The sequence below is a fragment of the Mesitornis unicolor genome, unplaced genomic scaffold (assembly GCF_000695765.1).
Source record: "Mesitornis unicolor isolate BGI_N332 unplaced genomic scaffold, ASM69576v1 scaffold327, whole genome shotgun sequence".
In the NCBI taxonomy this organism is placed as follows: Eukaryota; Metazoa; Chordata; class Aves; order Mesitornithiformes; family Mesitornithidae; genus Mesitornis; species Mesitornis unicolor.
In genome coordinates this window covers 23,518-43,632 of record NW_010195454.1, presented here as the reverse complement: position 1 = coordinate 43,632, position 20,115 = coordinate 23,518, and the positions used below count along the sequence as shown (strand labels likewise).

At 38.9% G+C, this 20,115-nt stretch overlaps 1 protein-coding gene across 1 annotated transcript in view; it reads left to right on the top strand.

Annotated features, from left to right (window-relative positions):
• UVSSA (UV-stimulated scaffold protein A) overlaps positions 1–20,115 on the top strand; it is a gene marked incomplete at its 5' end in the record, with an annotated part of 46,884 nt that overhangs the window by 12,817 nt on the left and 13,952 nt on the right. The window contains 3 exon segments of the mRNA XM_010188098.1: positions 6,241–6,352; positions 18,678–18,855; positions 20,094–20,115. The exon segment at positions 20,094–20,115 is cut by the window's right edge and continues 21 nt beyond it. Coding sequence (XP_010186400.1) covers positions 6,241–6,352; positions 18,678–18,855; positions 20,094–20,115 — 312 coding nt within the window.

Below are 20,115 nucleotides of genomic sequence, written 5' to 3'. Positions count from 1 at the left end.
AATGTACACATCCAAGCTCTTTTTAATCACTTGGAGGACTGGAGAGGGCTTTGGCACAGGTCTCGAGTGCCAAGGTGCGTTGGTTCTCCAGCGTTGTATGTACACTGACTCTTGGGCTGGAAGCCTTTAAGCATTTTTACTAACTTCTGGGAATTATGAAACAGTGTGAAAAGGGCGTTCCTTAATAAAAGTCAGACTGGCCTGTGCGCTGTTGAGCGACTACAAATAGCATGAACGGTGATACTTTTACTGGTAAACATAAAATGTGGGTTGCCTGGACCACATATCTAATTCGCAGTCATCTAGGTTTGAATTTATGCTGAAATCACACAGCAAAGGGGAGGGAGTGTGTGTGGGAGGTCCCTATAAATAAAGCTCTTTTAGTGGTTTATGTTTTCCTTGTGTTGCACACATGAAAACTCAAGCGCGGTTCTGAGATCTGTCAAAACACCAGCATTTATTTCCTTCTCATCTTGCATTGGATGATGGAAAAGGAGGAAATTGTAAAAGCCCTTATATGTAAGATACACTATTTGACTGTATTATTTTCACCCTGTCAGTGTTTGCTTGCGTAGAATATTCCCAGATTTCATTTAAGGTGACTGAAGCATGTTTTGTGTTGCAGTGGAATAAAAAATGTATTTGCTTAAGGTTGCCCCTTTAACTAGGTTCTGTGGCAATAAATATTCTGGTTCCCTAACCAAAATCTTCTGCCTCTAGAAAAATATTTAGTTGGCTTTGAGTAGATGCACATGAGATATTGGCATGGTGGAATAATTTGCAAGATCTTCCAGTGAGGGTATTAGCATATAAATAGCAGATGCAATGACGACCATCACAGCTGAGTACATTTAATTTTTAGTTTATAAGATAGAATGGGTTTTTAAATGCATAGCCATCAAGCCTGCTGAAAGACAAATGAAGTTTAGAGTTCACTTGTCTGAGGATGCCTTACATCATTTTTTTTTTTAAAAAGGGAAACAGACATGCATAAAACTGAACAAAAGTGATTTCTTGGGTGAAAAGTAATTGAGATTGCAAACCAAGTTAATTAGACCATGCAAAATTTATTTAATGGTCCCAGCTGTAGTTTGCGAGTGGTGTTTTAGTAAGTGGATATGACTTCTTCATGTGCTGTCTTTTCTCTTCCTTCTTTTTCTAAAATAGTTAGTAAATGCTGTACATCTAGTCCTGTAAACTGATGGCATTGTATATTCCTGTCATTTTACTGCTTGCTTTAATTATGATTGCAGAGGCTCAGGTTTTTAAATCCTCTCACCACACTGTAGCAATCAATTTGTATAAAACTGGGAAAAGGCCCAAAGACTTTTCTTTACGTCTTTCCAAGCGTTGTGTGGTGGGTGGAGGGGTTTTTTTGCATTTGTTACTGGCTGAGGTGGATGAGCGGGGTATTTAACTGGAGCTGTGGCTGCACTGAGCTGCACCAACGGCTGGAGGCTATCGGGGTGTTGACTCCAAAGTAAAAGGTGCAATTGCATTTCTACTGGTATCCAATATTTGTTTTCAGTATTTTTAATAAGATGGAGACAGCTAAGGGAAAAATCTGCTTTTTCAAGTTTTTTTAAAGAGTTTGGGAGCAAATGGTTTAATTGCACTTGTCCAGCTGGAAAAGTTAGCACTATTTTACGTTTGTGATGAGAACAATGCCTCCTTAATTCTCCTAATTATAACTAATTGCAGTGAAAATAATGCACGTGTAATTTTTGCATCTTTAAACTTTATTTGCATATGCAAATAAGTTCAGCAAAAGAATCTGGAAATAGTCTAGCTTAATCCTATCTCATAGTGAGATATCTGGCTAGGAATACTACCACATTTTAAAAAACCCAAACCCACATAGTTTTGCAAAAACAATTCATTTAGATAAACGAATAAATAAATAAATATCAGCATTATTGAGCAGATTAACACCAAACTGAAAAACTTGAGGAGCAGCAATGGTGCAAGGAGCCTCTGATGTCCAGGAACCTGTTTGGTCTCCCTTCGGACCATCCTCTAGCGACAGGGAAGATGGGGTCACTCTTCATCTCTTAGCGACTTTCCTCGTATCACCCGATAATTAGAATGGAGAACAGGAATTTTATTATTAAATTAGAATTTGAGAACAAGATCTTTTTTTCCCCACGTTCTTTGACAGGTTATTCAGAAACAAGCAGCTGCGTGACTGCTTCTCTTAGAGGTATTTAATTCTGTACACTATAAGAAAAGCTTTACATTGTGATATTTATCACTTGAGTTTATACTTCCCTTTAGATATGGCACACCAGAAATAGCATATTGCTTCTTTTTATCATAGTCTCGTTTTTCTTGCTTGCAGTACCTAACCACTCGTTCCTAAAGGATTATGATTTACTAATTCTCTTGCTCAAAGTGTTGTCCTAAATTTTTCTTTCTTCTGGTTCATTTGTGAATTGTTGATTTATTTTGTTTTTAATTGTCTGGAAAAGTTTATAGTGGAAAAGTAGATAATAGGTGATCTACATCTGTAGAGCTTGCTTTGGAGCTTTCTTCATGTTTGAAAAGTGGAATTAAGGAAAAAAGCCCAAACTTCTTCTGACTAATAATATTACTCATGAGTTCTCCTCTTTTCTGTAGAAAGGGAATAGAATAAAAGCATAAATGGGATGGTTCTGATGAAATACCACTGGAGTAAAGTAGATTGAGATATAAGTACCCACTACTACTGTGCAGCTGCTTTGACTTTCCATCAGTGATGTCTTCAGTATTTTAATATAAAACCATAAATAAGTTATCTTGTTAAAAAACATATCAAAATAAAGACTTTATGTCTGTTTGAAGGGAAAAGGGAGCTTAATTCCTGATAGTTAGCTAAGCAGTTAATTTTTTTTGCAGGAAATCTAAATTTAATAGAAGACCCCAGGGAAATTCAAGGGTGTGAACAATAAGCATAATATTTTATGAAAATGACCTCCATATTTAAAATCTGGCATTATATGTTATGCATTGTAGCACCAAGTCCACATCTACCTTTTAGAAAATTAAAACACATAAATTCTGTTTAGTGTTTGATATGCGCTGCACTAGCTGAAAGCCATAATGCCCCTAAAACCTTGGGTTGCTTTTCACCTTTCATAAATTCCTGGGTAGATTCTATACAAAAAATAATTTTCAGCTCCGTGGCTCATTGTTATTCAAACTTGATTGATCGTCGTCATTTACTCAGTGAGGAAGTTAAGTGCTCCTGTCATTTCCGAAGAGTATAATTGGGACGTTTCACAGGTCAGCGGTAGTGACAGGTTTCCCTTTTGATTAGTGTTAGACTGATAACAAAAATTACAGTTTCCTATGATTAATGTTTTCCATAGTACTTGAATGCACAGCTCATGGATTGTACCTAAACAAAGTGAATTTGCATCTGATTATGCCTTTTCTCTGTCAGGCTTTTCACGTGCTTTAAAGTTTTAGACCGTGCAGGTAATACAGCAAAGTTGCTTCTGCTGCAGTTTTCAAGTGGAGAGTTGGTGAAGCCCACTGAATTTTAGTGTATTAATGTACAGAGAGCTATGTGCCACTAACGGCATGTGAACAAATTAGGAGAAGTTTTAATTAAAGGTACTTCTCTTCTGAATTCTTTCCCATCCTCTCAGATACACCATGCACATGAGTACTTGTATTATACCCACTGATATTTTAGGTGTAATCTGGTGTTTTAAGTTAAATGTTCAGTTTAAACTGAGTTATTTTTTTACCTTACTTGCTTGACATGATTTCTCAATTCCTTAAACCTGTTGCTGGTTGATTGCTCACAGACTACTACTGAGTAAAAACTGTGGAAGTACCCCGAAGTTACTGTCCCCACTTTAGAAAGCGAAAGTTAGGCAGCTTTTACATTATGGCACAAAGTTGTAGATTAAGATCATTCATGGCAAGTTTTAGCTTGGTAAAATATTTTTTAATAGCTAAATGAGAAATGGAAACTCAGTATGGAAAGTACGATGTTGCCCTGCTAGAGAAATAAGAGTGGATGTTCTTTTTCAACTTAATAAAATTGCCCTTAACAGATAAAAAGCAGCAGAATTTTGAAACCAAAATACAAACTAAGTTCTGGTCAATCTCTAGTGACCTTCTACTGTGCAGAATACAAAACCTGGTGATGTTTTCCTTTCTAAAGGCCACTGGGTAGGTCTAAAAGTTGCACTTTAACACAGATGTTCTGTCATATCCAGTGCCTTGGTGAATTTGTGATCAGTGACAGAATATTTGACCCTTTCTTTGCATTAATACACTATTCTGGGTTCTGCCGTAGAGGTCAGGTTCAGCGTGCATCCGCCTTGGCCATGGCAGGTAGGGCCTCAATTGCTGCTTTCTTTCAGATGGGCAACAATTATTGGAGTGGGAAACAAAAAGTAAAGGAGGGTGCAGGATCCTCCAGCATAGCCTGAAGGTTGGCAGCTCTCGAGGTAGTGATGATGATTGGGCTGAAGAGACTACACTGTGGTTGTTACCCATCTTTGGCAGCAGGGTACTTTCAAACATGCTTATGCTGAGACTTTATTTTTAAATAAAGACTAATCAGATGTTTTCTGGTAAGAATACAGCAGTAAATCTACTCAATTCTTCAGGACAGTAAGTATTTTCTTTCTTTTTCACTACAACTTCAGCTTTCTTAAAGTTGTTTTTTAAACAGAGGGAAGAATTGTGCTTTTAACTTGCACCATCTATTCATTATATGTTAAAGTGTATCAATTACATTACTGAAATTAATTCAGTCCAGCTTACAAGTAATACTGACCAAAATGAAATACCGATTTTAAAAAAAAAACACTCTTTATTTTAAGTTTTTAACTACATTCAATAAAATAAGATCGGTTTCTAGGTTTTTTTGGCTTCAGAGTGTATATGTGTTTTAAAGGAACTCAGCTGTGCAGCTGTGACACAAGATTAGAGTAGTGAATTAAATTGGGAAAATTCTGCTGCAGGCAAAACTTGCAGTATCCTCCGGTGCTCGTAACAAGGAGTGGTTGATACAAATATCAGTGTAAGTCGGGTGCAGTAAGGGAAGTAAAGAACACAGCTGAAAATAGTAAAAATGATGCCATTCCTTATCTATTGCTTTGGCTTGCTGCAATGAAGTTGAAAAAAGTGATAACATGTGGTAAGGCTGGTTTTAGTGGAGACCCCTTTTTACCTCCTGGACTTGTAAAAGTGGATGGCAAACATACAATACTGTGCAAATTATGTTGTTGTGACGAATTAGGTGACTCCCAAGGTGGGTGAAGGAAATAAAGCATAAAACCTCCATCATTGCTACTTTTTTAGGGTAGTCGGTATTTGCCATTTTAAAGTTCTCATAGTACAGAAGTGGCACAGATTCTTTTAGCTTATGTGTAGTTTAGAAGAGAAAAATAATTTCCAGGTATGGAACAAGCTTAGAAAAAAATGTAGAGAGTTACTGGCACCTACACAGTAGTGGCTAGCTGAAATGATCTGTAGGAAGCCACTTCTGTGAATGAGTTAGTTGGTAGGAGCTCCACTTTTCTTTTTCAGCTAGTCATAGATACTCAACTTCAGGCTGCAATGTAGACCAAGTGCGCATTTTAAAAATCCCATTTTGTTGGTCTTGACTGTAATGATATGTGCAGTCTGATGGTATGAATGCTTAGGATGTACCAAATTAGTTAAGAAATTAATATGTCAAATTATTTCTAGTGCAGTTGTGAAGAAACGTGGTGAAACACTGTAGAATACAGATCTGAATATTCTGACTTTGGTCAATGTTAGCTTGCCAGGCCATCAGCTTCCCCTCCTGTTTGCTCTGGTTTTGAGCTTTTGAACAATTTGAGATACTATTTAATGTGCTGCAGACTGTTTGGGCACATCTAAATGAAGAAATCAACCAAAGAAGAAGAGATAAGTCTATAATTTGCTCATTAAACCAAAATCTTTGTTGTTTTAAGATTTTTTAGTCTTATTTTATAGCTTCACACTTTCTCAGACTTCACCAACTGCATGTGTTTTAATGGATAAAAGGGACTTTAAAGAAGCCCTTAGGATAGAGTATGGCTTTAGAGATAAAACGTTAAGCAAAGGCCTAATCTTACATAAAGGTTAAATACATAATTAGGGAAATACTTTTGACATGGAGCGGTCTTAGTAGGGCTATCAGGATGTCTGCAAAGTATTTTCAATGCGAAGGGAAATGAAAAGCAGTCTTCACATTTTAAAAAAAAAAAAACCTAACAAAAAATGTCTGTGTAGATGAAAGCCTCGGACGACGATGACGACGATGAGGATGAAGATGAATTTGTGGAGGTCCCTGAGAAGGAAGGTTATGAGCCCCACATTCCAGACCACCTGCGTAAGGAATATGGTGAGTTTGCCCAGCTGTGACGAGCTTTATCCCTGCACGTTACTGCTGCACTAAAGTAAATAAACAGCCGTTCTGAAGTAATAAAGTGAGCAGCGGTGTGGGTAATCTCCGACCGCGATGAGGAAGTCATTACACAGATACGGGAGCGGCGATTGGCTCTAGATAAACAAATACTTGCTAGGAGCAAGAGCAGCTGAGACGAGCAGCTTATTTCATCCCTTCATGTTCCCCTCTAGTTTAGAGCCAGAAGCAGCACCGTGTGGGCTTATAAGTGTGTTAAACATACGCTTATTGAGAGTGAAGGGATTGCAAAGTAAAGCTGTAAATGAGCCTGAATATTTGAAATATCATTACCAGTCTGGTAAGATGGGATAAGGTTTTGTACTGTCACCTGCATTAATAGCAGCTGGTGATGGGCAGCTGCTTCCTCCCATAGGGTGGCCAACTTACAGCTCAAAAGGAAGGGTTTGGGTGTTACTATCACAAGATGTTAAATGGAGCTCAGCCTTCAGGTGCAGAATTATAGCCACTGAGCACATGCCGGATGATAGCATATAGTCTTGCTGCCCTTTAATGAAATCTAATTTGTTTTAAAATATAAAGACATACTCGTAATGTGGTTTTGTGAAATCAAGAGGGGAGTTACTGAAGGAAGTTCATCTTAAATAATTAAATTTAAGCGCATTACTCCTTGTCCTTTATACATCTGGCTTAGTGTCTGCAGCTTTCCCTCTGTGTAGCATTGCGTGTTTTAAAATTCAGTAGATTTCAGTACATTGTAGAGAAGGAGAGGGACGCTGCCATCACATAGAACTTAAAACCTTGGATACTGTAGTAAGTTCCTTGCTCCTACATTTCTCCATGAGTATTTGTGCGAGACTGGTGCTGTGTTGAGCCTTTTTCATTCCTGTTCATGCTTATTTTAGCTCACTTGTGGTTTGCGTCATAAAAGTCAGGCTGCACCTATTACCTCTATAAGCCAAATGTTTCTTTTTGCTGAAAGAAGAGGGTGTGCCTGTGTAAACACCAGATGATGTTGCTCAAGTGACCTTTTTATTGTCTTCTGCCATCAAATTTGGCTACAGAAAGGCAAAGATGATCCATAGTGATCACTTGTAGTGGCTGGGGTCACACCTGGGGTCTCCAGGTGTGAAGTCCTGCCCCAGTCCATCCACCCCATCTAGACTTAACCTACCAGGACACTCTGAGCAGCAAGGCCTGTGTCGATTATGTGTTGATTATCTGTATTATACATTATATATATATATTATCTGTCCCTCACCTAAGGACTTGCAGCAAGTCCAACTGACTGGTTCCAGTTTGAAGAAAGTAGATGTCTCTGTTCATCCATGCTTTTAAAAAAATTAGGAAATTAACAGTTATGTAGAGGACTGCGCTTAGGAGAGTGCCCTGGTGAGCAGAGAGCTGCGATGTGGTTTGGTGTGACACTTAGCATGTGTGTTCCTTCAGACAGTCTGTGGGTGCTTCCTTTGTCCATCCAAGAGTTGGGGAAGACGAAGCAGAACTGGGAGTACTTCCCAGTGGGAAGTGGATGTGTGTGTTAGGTGAGAACACAGAGCAGTGGTGAAGGGCTGTAGGACACAAGCTCAGGAACTGGGGAGCTTTTATTTTTGCTCTTCTTTGAGAAAAAAAGGTATATTTAGATAAAATTTTACCAATCTATGTTGGGTATCCCAACTACCTCAGTCTTCCAATAAATACTGAATAAGCTCTAATTATTGCTAACAGTGGGACTTTCAGAAAAGGAATATAACAAAAGAGAAGAGTAGCAGCCTTCCAGACAGCTGTGAAAAGCTTCCTATGTATATGTGACTAATGAAAGAATCCCAAAAAGATTGGTAGTGATAGTAAATAAATGAGCAAGTGAGGTTAGTTACTAACATGGCTATATTCTTTTGGGGTTTGTTTTCTTCTTTTGGCAGTATTCCTTGTGTCAAAACTGGTATTTTCTTAACATTGGAACTTGTTTTTCCTATCTTTAACAGCGGCCTCATGAATCCTAATGTGCAAAAGTCCTGTTTATACTTGGTAACTTCCACTGGAATTGAAATGTGCTCATCTCTTCCCTCTCTCGCTTTCCTTTCCCTGTTTTCCTTGTGGACACACATTGTAAAAAAAATAAAGCATCTTGCCACCCTTTGTATCACACTAACACAATACTTCGCTGCTCTCTGAACTCCCCGTTGTGGAAAAGGATAAAGGAAGAAGCCAACTATCTACTCAAGGGTATTTTAGAGCTCTGTATTAAATGGATTAAGAAATTCCCAATTTTTGCATTGAAGCTATTGCCAATATGAGGTATCTTATAGTGAAGAAGTCAGTGACTCAGTAAACAAAACTTCTCCCTCATTTTTTACACATGTAGTTATGTAGGAGCTAGTGGTCACACTTGGGTGTTCTTTATCTGCTGTGCTTGTTAGAAATAGCATTTTAAAAGAGATGAACCATTCTTGATGTTCCTGAAGGCATTGAGCTTTTCTTGCTGCCATTTAAAGTTATTATGTGAGCTCTGGGTCCAGGAAATAGTCTGAAAATAATTCAGAATTCCTGAAAAGATTTCATGCAATCTTTTAAGCGTGCACATTCTTCAATGTACTGAAGTTCTTTCTTGAGCCAACTGGTGAGTTACTCGTTCAGTATCTGTTTCACAAACTGCTATATGACTATGGCATAAATCAGCTGACTTCTGTGTAATTACTTCACATCTGCATGAGGGAAATGGAGAACGATATTTGCTCTGCTGGACTCTGTTCTGCATGTGTTTTTAACAGGCAAAACCAAAGTAAGCAACCCTTTGGCACATCTTGTTTAGAAAAGTGAATTATCATATTAAAATAGAGAAGAATATATTGATTTCATAGTAGCATGTTAGATGGTGTTAGGCAGCCACCTCTCTAATTAAATATGGCTTTTTTCCAGTTATCACAGCAGTGACTATAGCTTTATCTTAATACAATCCAGGTAGGGTTTTGCTACATTTCTTTAGTTCGTGTTTAGTTTATGAGTATTCAGAGCTAAGAAAACAAAAGTCTGTGCAAGGGGAATGTTGTAACTGGAGCATTAAACTGTCCATGGAAAATAAAATCTCAGTGTTACATAGAAGGTGTGAACAATTTAATGCTTTTCTCCTTGTGTTGTTACTTTTCCTGAACAAACCAAGGAGAAGTGAACAGCTACTCGGATTAACTTTTTATACTAATGGGAAAACAAAATTGTAAAGCATGACTGTGGAGATGGATTGAAATGTGACGTTTAAATTACTGATTTAAAAGTCACTTTATTCCCCTTCAGTTCTCCTAAGAAAGGAAAGTATCCAACCATCAAGGTAAGTTTCAAGCTGAGGTGCTATTCTGGTGATGCATACGTGTATTTGTGGTCCTTCTGAGATCTGAAAAGTGTGAGAAATGAAAAGATATTTAGAGACGGGGGAAGTTTTGTCTGTGTAGGTATATAGACACGTGCAGTTGTATTATTTGTGTGTATGTGTAGTTGGTGATGATGATCTCAAAATTGATGATGATATTTAATACATAAGATGAACTGAGCATGGGTACGGTTTGGGTGGAGGGAGAATTAAGTCAATTTGAATCTCCATGTATAAAATGAAATGTAAATTTGTTAAAAGAATTTAGGTGATTAGATAACTGAAGTGTGAAGATATAACCCATTAGGGGTGTCATGCCAAATTAGCATTACCAGACTTTTAACGACCTCCCATTTGTATAATCCTTATTTACACTTGCACCTGATGTCTGCAACAGACAAGGGACCAGCGTCCTCTGGTAGTACAGAGCCATTTGTAATGCCTTGTGGTGCTAAAGAGGAATATTGGGCTGAAAAAACAGCAGTGCTGTGAAAATAATTTCCATAGGGTTACTCTGGTTCTCAGCTCTCTGTGCCAATGTTGCTTGATCCATTAAAGAGTAACTTGCCCTTATATTGCTAGTCCTTTAAAAATTGAGGCAATATTCATTAAAAAGAAAGCTTTAGGGAGAGAGAAAATCTTGTTTCCACTTGAGGTTTCCCACATTCCAGGTTTTGGTGGGCAGCTGTGGGTTGCATTGGCTTAAAGCCTTAAGGTGGATGAAGTCAGGGAGGAGCTGTGCAGCTTCTGACGTTGTTCTTGTGCCACTGAATTTGGTGCTGACACAAAGATGAGAGATGCTTGCTTGCATAGCTGAGCTCTGAACTGCATGGGAAGTGATGATCTGTTTTGAGATGTGCTTTTCCATGTAAAAATGGAGCGATTTTCGGATCTAGCAAAGCACCCACATCCACCAACTGCTGTATACTAATGGTTTTCTTAATTCGTAATTCTTGTCTGTGTCTCAATACATGCATTTATGAACTTGTGCAATACCACTTTGAGCTGCAGGGAAATGCCATTTTCCAAGTAGTGACACAAGGAAGCCGTCTACTGGTTATCAAGTTTCATCCTTATCCATAATTATAGGAGAAGTGGCTGTACGGTCAAGAACACGAACCATTATTTCAAATCTGGTTAATCAGATTATTTCTCTTGTATTTGAGCCCTAAACCAAAATGTTTTTAGGTCCCTGATAGCTACTTCAGAGGTTCACATTGCATCTTAAAGCCTGTTTGGGATTGCTTTCATATCAGGATCAAAGCTGCAGTTGTAAAATCCCAAGGGTTAGTTCAGAAACTCCTCCCGTCACCGAGTGATGTGCCTTTGTGGGGTGGATGTCCCCATGCTGCCTTTCCTAATCTGGTGGTGCCTGGGTCGTGCCTTTTCTGTGTGTTCAGTTGGTTGGGATTTTATTTAAGTATGAAATGTCATAGCAACATGGGAAAGAAGGCTTATACCCCAATTGAACAAATAATGTGTACAAAACCAGACTATTGCCTTAGAGAAGTCGCTGCCTGTTTTTAACATACAATTAGGAGGGCGACAGACTGCAGAAGCTATTCTAGTGCAGTTCTCACTGAGCATTTTAAAAACATGAATAAACATACAATTGCAACCATTCGTTAAAGGTTTTCACAGCTTTAATTTTCTCTGAACATTGAAAAGCCTCTATGAAAAATAATAAAATACTGCATAGACTAAGTGCTTGATTAAATTTTCAGATTTGAAGCAGTAGAAGTCATGCATTTTGAGGCATTTATTCAGAGAATTGTGCTTTTTTGTGTTGACTGGGTATACTGTGATCTGTATGCAAATGATAAAAAAGCCTAATAGTTTTTTAGGCTGATGTTGTACTTCCCCAGGGAACTCTTCCTGCCTGTGAAGAATGCAGAGAACAGTTTTACATGGAGGGACAGCTCAGTGGGGACCGCAGTGAAACCAGACCTGCAGGCTTCAGGGTGTATGGAGCACAGTTCTCAGGAGCTGCACTTGAGACTTAGAATTTCCCCATCTAGACTAAATAAGGACTTGTGGGAATTACTTTACTTCTTCAAAGGGAAAAAGCAAATCATGTTTTGCAGATAGAATTACCTACTTACCTTGCACTCCTCTGTGAAATCTGGGTTCCCTTTTCCCAAATTTAGTAACTGCAGTTAGCACACAGTTGTGTTTCTCTCCTTAGACAAAAGTCTAATGTTTAGAATAAGATTTCTATTAATATTATTATACATCCTTTTTAAAAAAAAACCAACACCAAACCAACTTAGTTGTTACAAGGTTGAAATAGCATGCATTGATTTATCATAGATCTATGGATAACAGATATTCAGCATTGAAGCCAGAATCTCGGTCCTGAACTGCTATAATCAACTGTGTTGTGTGACCTCAACTTTTCTTGGCATATACAACATTAGAAGTGTTTAATTATAAGTTTACAAGTGAGATTGCCTCATTATTTTAGTATCTTTTTAATGTATCTGTATGTGGACAAACACATAGAATCGTAGAATGGTTTTGGTTGGAAAAGACCTTTAAGATTGAGTCCAACCATCAAACCAGCCCTAAGTCCACCACTAGACCATGTCCCTAAGCATAACATGCTCTATATAGTTACACTTGGGACAATAGAGTAGAACTTATTGTAAGACAGTATTTGGAATGAAGATAACTTCACACATTAATGATAAAACATGGTTAGCACTTCCAGTAACATACTTCTACATCCATGTGAAAGTATTGATTGTAGGTATTTCTTCTGATGCATCCTAATCAGCTGATCATGCAAACCTTCCTCACTCTCAGGCAAGGTCCTTCTATGTAAATAAGGTCCCCAGAAAATCTGATAGGACAGGGGACATATTTAATCCCTACTAAATTTCTTGGAAATGGACAGTCACTGCGCAGGATGCTGATAATCCTTCCGAGTGGTTTGCGATAGTAGTGCATCTCATAGGAACTATTAAATGATTAGGGTGTAAGGTGTAAAAAAGTTTTAATCTAAACTCTGCTGCTTTGATTTATTTTGATTCTTAGCTGTGGTTGTAAAACAACAACAAATAGGATTACTTAATGAGGATTAACTTCATAACAAGTTAATATATTCTGTAATTCCAATAAGCCAAATCAAGTATTTATGTAATGTTAATGAACTCTTCTAGTTAACTAACACAGTGATCTTTTTTCCTTTAATTTGAATTTCAAAAGCAGAATTCTAAAATTTTAGATAAATATAAATTACCATATCTGCATTCACAGGTGCTGGGGACATCTTTTTTGGTTGTTTAAAGTCTCTGTTTATAAAATCCTCCTTGACAACTCTTTTAAAGCAGTGTAGTTGATACAGAAATATTAATATGTGCAGTTGTCCGTGAGATAAGTTGCTTTGAGTGTACACACAACTTATGTGTGCTGTGAGAATGTTTGCTGAAGCCACCTCTGGCATTTCAGCAGCCTCCCTTAGCAGCTGCAGACGGCGATTTGTTTAGTGGTGTTCAAGGGTGAGGTAAGAAACTGTGTCTATTTCAATTAGAGAGGAAGTTTTCTACCACTCTAAATGCTTAGTTTTAATCAGTGTTATCGCTGTATGAATACTGTTAAAGGTTTTTTTCATAACAGATACTTTTATTATTTTTTTCCCTCATTTTAGAGTTGTGTGTAGAAGAAGTGATGCTAATAAGAAAAGAGCCTGTTGGGTTTTTTGGGTTTGTTTTGGGGTTTTGGGTTGATTTTTTTTTTCTTTTTTTAGGTAGTGAGAGATGAAGTTTATCAAATTAAAAAAAAAGACTGAATATTCATTTGATTTGTGATAGTTTCATAAAGATCAGATATGTCAGGAATGACATGTAATTCAAATCTCTTTACCTTATGAGTAGCAGAACCTTCAGAGATAATGAAATCTTCCTCCCATACGATCACCCATCTTAATTTTGTTCACACACACGTTTGTGCACGGAGGGTATAGCAGAACTGATCCTGAAACACTGAAGCAATGCCCCAGATATTGACTTCAACCCTTGGGCTCATACTTCATATGAAGTAAGCTTTGCAAAGTTCTGTTCGCTCAGCAGTAAAACTCATGGTGCTTCCTGAGTAAAATACCTGCATTTTTTTAATCAATGTAAGCACAGTAGTAGATAAATGGGGAAATATTGTACCTGAACTGCTGGATTTTTCTGACAGTCCTGGAGTGTCTGTGCTAATATCAATCACTAACACTCAGCGTGACTAAGATTCAACAAATGGGAAATAGAAATGATTTCACTTTTTTCAGGAAAGTTGAAGTCCACAGTAGTTGTTTATAGTCTAGCTCTGTTTTTTCAATTAAACGTAAGCAAATCTGAAGTAGCTAGATTTCGTCTAAATCCACACAGCTGAGGAAACCTGGGCTTGCTCTTTCTCTGAATTTTCACTGAGGGGCTTTTATCTCCCCCTAATCCCACCGTTTCTGTCAGGACATAATCTCTTTCTCAAATTTACATTTTAATTACCAGGCCAGCTGAACTAGCTAAAATCAATAATGTCAGCATTCAGCCGCCTAACTTCAGCTGAAACCCCAGCCTCTCTCTTTCCTTCTATTGATTTATCTTGGGAACACCGTCTACTTTATTGCTTCAGGCAAGTAGGTGCCATTTGGTCAATTTAAACAAAAAAGGGGATTTGAACATTTTTATGATTCTTTCTAAAAGCTGCTATTGGAACAATTTGAGCCCAGTACTGCACTTGTGTTAAATAAAACACACCGAACAGCAGAATTCCTAAGAGGAATTTTACTTTTAAGACTGCATTTAAGCCAATCTATGTCTTAAAAACAAAACAAACCAAAAAACCCTGCTCTAACATTAGGTACCATTCAGCCAGGGCTGTCTGTGTGGTGACTGTCGTCTTTATCTTGTTACCAAAAACTAATTTTATAAACAAATGTCTTTAAAGAAATCCACAGTAGAGGTGGTGTTACTGATGTCGGAGTGTATTTACCTTTAGCCAATTTTCTGTTAATGGTTTAAAATAAGAAATCAATGGAGAAATATTTTGTTCTTGTAACTCTTCAGAATTCCTATATTGATCTTTTGGCTGTGATTTTTATCTCTTTAAATGTCACATTGTCCGTTTCTCTCTCTTGCCTTTGCTGTGTGTTACTGACTGCTTGTCTCTGCTGGTCGCATCCTCTCGTCCTCAAACAAACTCAGTGCAGTGAATGAGCAACCCTGCTTTCCATAATCATCATAGGAAAAATTGGACTAAAAGTAAGGTTTCCTGGGAACTTTTAATCCATATGCACATGTTCTCTCTGGACTGGAAAAAATGTGTCGTGAGAGACACATACCTGCTACCTGCTGACTTTGACACAGTCATAGTACATGTAGAAGTGCTCTCAGAAATGTTATTCTAAACAGTTTAAGCAATTCTATGTTACAGATACAGGCCATCACGTATTTTTCTCAGCTAACCTTGTTCATGCCAAAGGGCCTGTTTGTTTTTAACTGTTTCTATCATAAAAGGAAGTTTACTCTTCCAAATCCTGATGATTCTAAGTTGTGGTTATAACAGAACCTTTTGGGTTAATTCTGTTTCATTTTGATGCAAAGCACCTGAGAAGGGCTTTTTCCCTTTCTAGACTATGATCAGAGCTGAGATAGGGTCCTCTCCTGCTCCCTTTCCAGATACATAAATTCAAGATTGCTCCCTTCAGTGAAAACATTAAGTGCTTTTTAAAAACCACTTTTTGGAGGCACTGTTTTCCTTCTTGAATGGCAAGTTCACAGCTTAATGAATGTCACAAGATCACTTCTTTTAGTATTTAGCCCAGCTATTTCTCTGCTTAGTTCCAGCCTATTATGCTTAATTATTTTTTCCCTTATTGCTGCTCCTTCTGCTAATTTTGAGACCCTTTTCCAATGCACAGATTAGTACTTTAAATGATTTTTTTAACAATGTTCTTTAAAGTCTTGTTGGCTTTGGAAAGGGAAGTTAGATAGCAAGGCGAATGTTCATTGCTTTCATTAGAGAATGAAATGTGGGCATGGCTGAGTTAAGGGAGCCGCAGTGTCGGGTGTGCTCAGCCAACAGCAAGGTGCCCTGTGTCTATCTAGGCCAGTTCTCACCTCCCATCCAAGGACATATAAATTAGAAGGGAGTGAGCATTCTTCCCATCACAGTCCATGCTAACTTCAGTTCCCAGGACAACTCGAGCAGCCCCATCTTTCAGGATGCACTGCCTTAGGAATGTGGGCTTTGATTTTGGGGTTTTTTCCAGAGAGCAGAACAGGGAGTCAGGGAAGAGCTGGGTTTGACACTGGCTTCAGACTGTGGTGAATGTCTTTTTGTCCACTTTCTTTCTCCAGATCCTGTTTTCTTCCATCCCTTGTTTTGAAAGGGGAAGGTGAGCCATCTGCCACAGTTGTTACTGGGCCCTGCCCTGAATCGCCTGACACTTAAAGATGTTTCCTTCACTGTCACCAGTATAAGCCATACTAGAGAGAGACATGGGGTCTCAGGTGGCCTTAGAAGAGTCCTCATCCTTGAGTCTGGAGCTCTCTCTTCTCTCTGCAGTCAGCTGAAGACTGACTTCAGCAGATTGGGGAATGACTCAAGTGACCATTTACTATATGCAGCAAAATTTAGAGGCTACACAAGCCAGATCTAACTGGGTGTCTGCTTTTGTTGCCCCTCTCCTCTGAGGGGCTCTGGGTTTGGGTTTTAATTGGGATTGTTGGCTCCCTCTGGAAGAGGATGTCCAGGATCTAGGTTAAGCACGGGGTTGGCAGGACATTCTTAGCGCCCTGAGCCTTGGAAAACGTGGAGTAGATATCATTCCCTGCTAAGGACTCATCTCCTGATCTAGGGCCTAGAAGAGTTTAGACCTACATGTACCTGGGGGGTGAATCTAGAAGGTTGCCAGCTCAGCAGCCTGACCAGTCAGGCAGTGCCTTCTGTGTGATATCACTAGGGCATGTAGTGATAGGACGAGGGGTAATGGTTTTAAACTAGAAAAGGGTAGATTTAGATTGGATATTAGGAAAAGGTTTTTCAATATGAGGGCGGTAGATCACTGGCACAGGTTGCCCAGAGAGGTGGTGGAGGCCCCATCCCTGGAGATATTCAAAGTCAGGCTTGATGGGGCTCTGAGCAACCTGATCTGGTAACACTGTCCCTGCTCACTGCAGGGGGATTGGACTGGATGATTTTTAAAAATCCCTTCCAACCCAATACATTCTATGATTCTATGATTTTGCACCCCATAGGTTATAGGACATGTGTAGTAAAAGTTAATCAAGGTCAGAATGAATCACTGGAAGACCTTTTAAGGTGGAAAGAAGGGGTCAGAGCAAGTTGCTCTGATTTTGTTTGTCAAAAATAAGCCTTTCTCTGAAATAAAAGTATTTTGCACACTAAAGCTACCTGCTGCTATGGGTCCTGCAATTTCCCACCTAGAGAGCAGTTCATGCCACATTAGCTTTTCTTTTTTTGGTTGATAGCTTGTGATGCATTTAATGATTAGCAAAGCAAGAATACTTCTGGATGCAGCTTCAGGGATGGCTAGAAGAGGATAAGAGACTAAAAGTCACAGCTGAAGCATGTCAGGTAAACTCAGGTTGCTTTTCGTAAGAGGGCTGAGATAATTTGCTTAAAAGTTTAGTCATGTCAAACCATGACTTTTTTGCATTGGTTTAGGTTTTTTTGGGAGGTGAGACCTTGCATTTCAATCACTTACAAAAAGGCTTTCTGATGGGGAAAATGTAGTCTATTATGATAGTGTGAGAGATCATGTCTTCCCATTTTTAGCTGTGGGCTGAAAAGTTCTTGTTACCACTTGCTGCTAATAGAGTTGCTTCTCTAGCTCAGCGGGTAGAGGCGTTTGCTGTCTGACTGCTAAGCCTGGCTAATTGCATCGGTACAGTGTGGGCTGACTCTGATCAAGCTGTATAAAGTCATTAGTTGTCCCACCACTGAGCTGCTGGCGCTGAACATCAGCGTGGTCGTGCCTTGCAGTGGGCTTGCTCCTCAGGTGTAGCTCAGGCATTTGTTGTCACTTGAGTGTGCTCTGTGGGTACACACATTGCTTCTGCCAGCACTTCGATATTTTGTCTTGCCAAATTGTGTGGTTTAGTATCTGTGAAAGAAGAATGTTCTCCAGACAATTCTGTTTGCAGATGTATTTAGGAGTTGAAACTCAACTACTCTCAGTGGTGCTGCCTATTAACAAATCAGGAAGGGGGAGCGGGAGGAGATAATTTGGTTTATATTCTCGGCTCTGAAGGGTCAATGCAGTAGCTGGGAATCATCGAGTAACAGGGATGTGCCTCACACACACTTTGTTTTTCCATTGAGTGTTTTTCCCCGCCAGCTGTGATGGGTGACAGTGGTTCCAGGTCTGATCAGTCATGTTGCAGTGATTTCCCCACCCAGAAGTGGTTTCTCTTTGCCAGGCTCTAAGAGTTTTAGCAGGACTTCTGCGTTCTACTGCTTCTGGATGTCTTTTGGGACTCCAGCTGTTGAACAGTAGTAGTGCCAATAGTTCCTTTCTTCTATTTTACCTTGATATAACCTTGAGTACAGAAATTACGTGCCAGCAAGTGGATGTCACACTAGTAACTTATATACAAAAAGCAGTATTGCAGTTTGGGCAAACATTTTGTTAAAAACCTTAATTCCATGGTGAAGTAACATCATTCTTTGTTGTCACACCATGCCATACAAATCTGAAAGCTGGTTAGCTGTTGTTACTTGGTATGTTTCTGTTCCAAAATAAGCAAAAATTCAAAGGCAGGAATGTTGCTCTGTCCATGAGTGGGACTGATGGATGTCTACTGCAAACTGAAAGCAGTAAGATACATAATCAGCATTCTGAGCTGTTTGGCCCCACTGTGAAGCGTTGAGAATGGGAGAAGGGAGTAATTCCTAAACATAATTTTTTAAAAAAAATTATTATTTTTTCAGGGCTGGAACCACTGTCACCTCCAAAAGCACCGTTGCAGAAGACATCAGTGGGACCAGCCCTGCTGAGCTCCCGCACCCAACTGAAAGGGAATGAAGACGAACTTGATCCAACCTGTGCAGCTGCAACTCTGAAGCTTATTAGAGACAAACTGCCCAAGTTACCACCTCCACATGCCAGGTTCTCTTTGTTTTAATTCTTGTACAAACTTCTTGCTCTTACCTGTACTTATTAGTCACAAAAGCACACAGAAAAGCACTCATGAACTAGGCAGGCTGCTAGGGCTGTCTTGGTTTCATTTTGAAGTTACAATTATTTTCCTGAGATGTACATTGACCGCTTAATATTTAGGATTTTGTTAGTGATTGCAAGGATCTCAAGGAATCTCTTACTACTCGCTTGATTTAAGTTTTATTTGGCGTAAATGACATCTACGAAAATATAAGGTGTTCCCTTCTCTAACAAAAACACTTGTATCCATTTATTGAGATAATTTTTGGTTTGCAACTAAACAGAATATATCTGAATACTAAATTAGAAAGTAGTTTCAACCATCTCTTGGTTCCTAGTGACTTATGCTGTCAGTGCTGCCTACAGACATGTTATACTGATTCCAAAGACTTCCTTGCTTTCAACCCTGTTCAAAGCTTGGTGATACTCCAGCCTTGTCTAGCATTTATCTGTGATTTGAGGATACGACTGGAGTAATCTGCTTAGTGACGTGTTCCTGTAAAGACATTTCTACATTGGCCAAGAAGACCCCCAAAACCTAGCAAACTGGAATGTAATCTGAGAAAGGGGTTTGCTTCATTACAACTCCAGAGTTTGGAGTATTCAAGTGTACATTTGTACTTTTAATCTTTAAAAATTTAATGTTTCAGTAAGGTGACTCTTTGAAGCTCTGGCAGTGACTACTTAAGGTCACCATAGTAGTACTGTTTTTTGAGGACTAATGAATCCTGTAGTGATGTTGCCCAATGAGTATTCCAAGTCTGCAAGATGGGATTTTGTCAGCAAAAGAAAGACTTTGCAACCCGTGTGACTGCCACGCAAACATGGGCATGAGTTTACAGGAGCAAGATCTTTCTTTAAATGGTTTGCAATGCCACATCTGTAGCTCCTGTTGGAGTACAGCATGTGTGATCCACTGCTGCCCCCAGTAGATCTCTACACTCCCTCACCATGGTATATTTTAGCTAACTCCAGCTGAATGTGCAGTGTGCCGTAAGTAGAGTGTGTGGTGTTATGGTCTCTATCTTTTTAAAAACAAAACAAAGCAAAAAAGGGCAATCCTGTAAAAGTAGCTGTACTCCTAGATGTAAGATAATATTATCATTGGTATGAAAAATCTAACAGAGAAAAAGTTGTTGTGATCATTGCTGTTCTGTATTGAGTTTTCATTGATTTTTTTTCTCCAGTGAGTCTGCAACTACTGAGCCA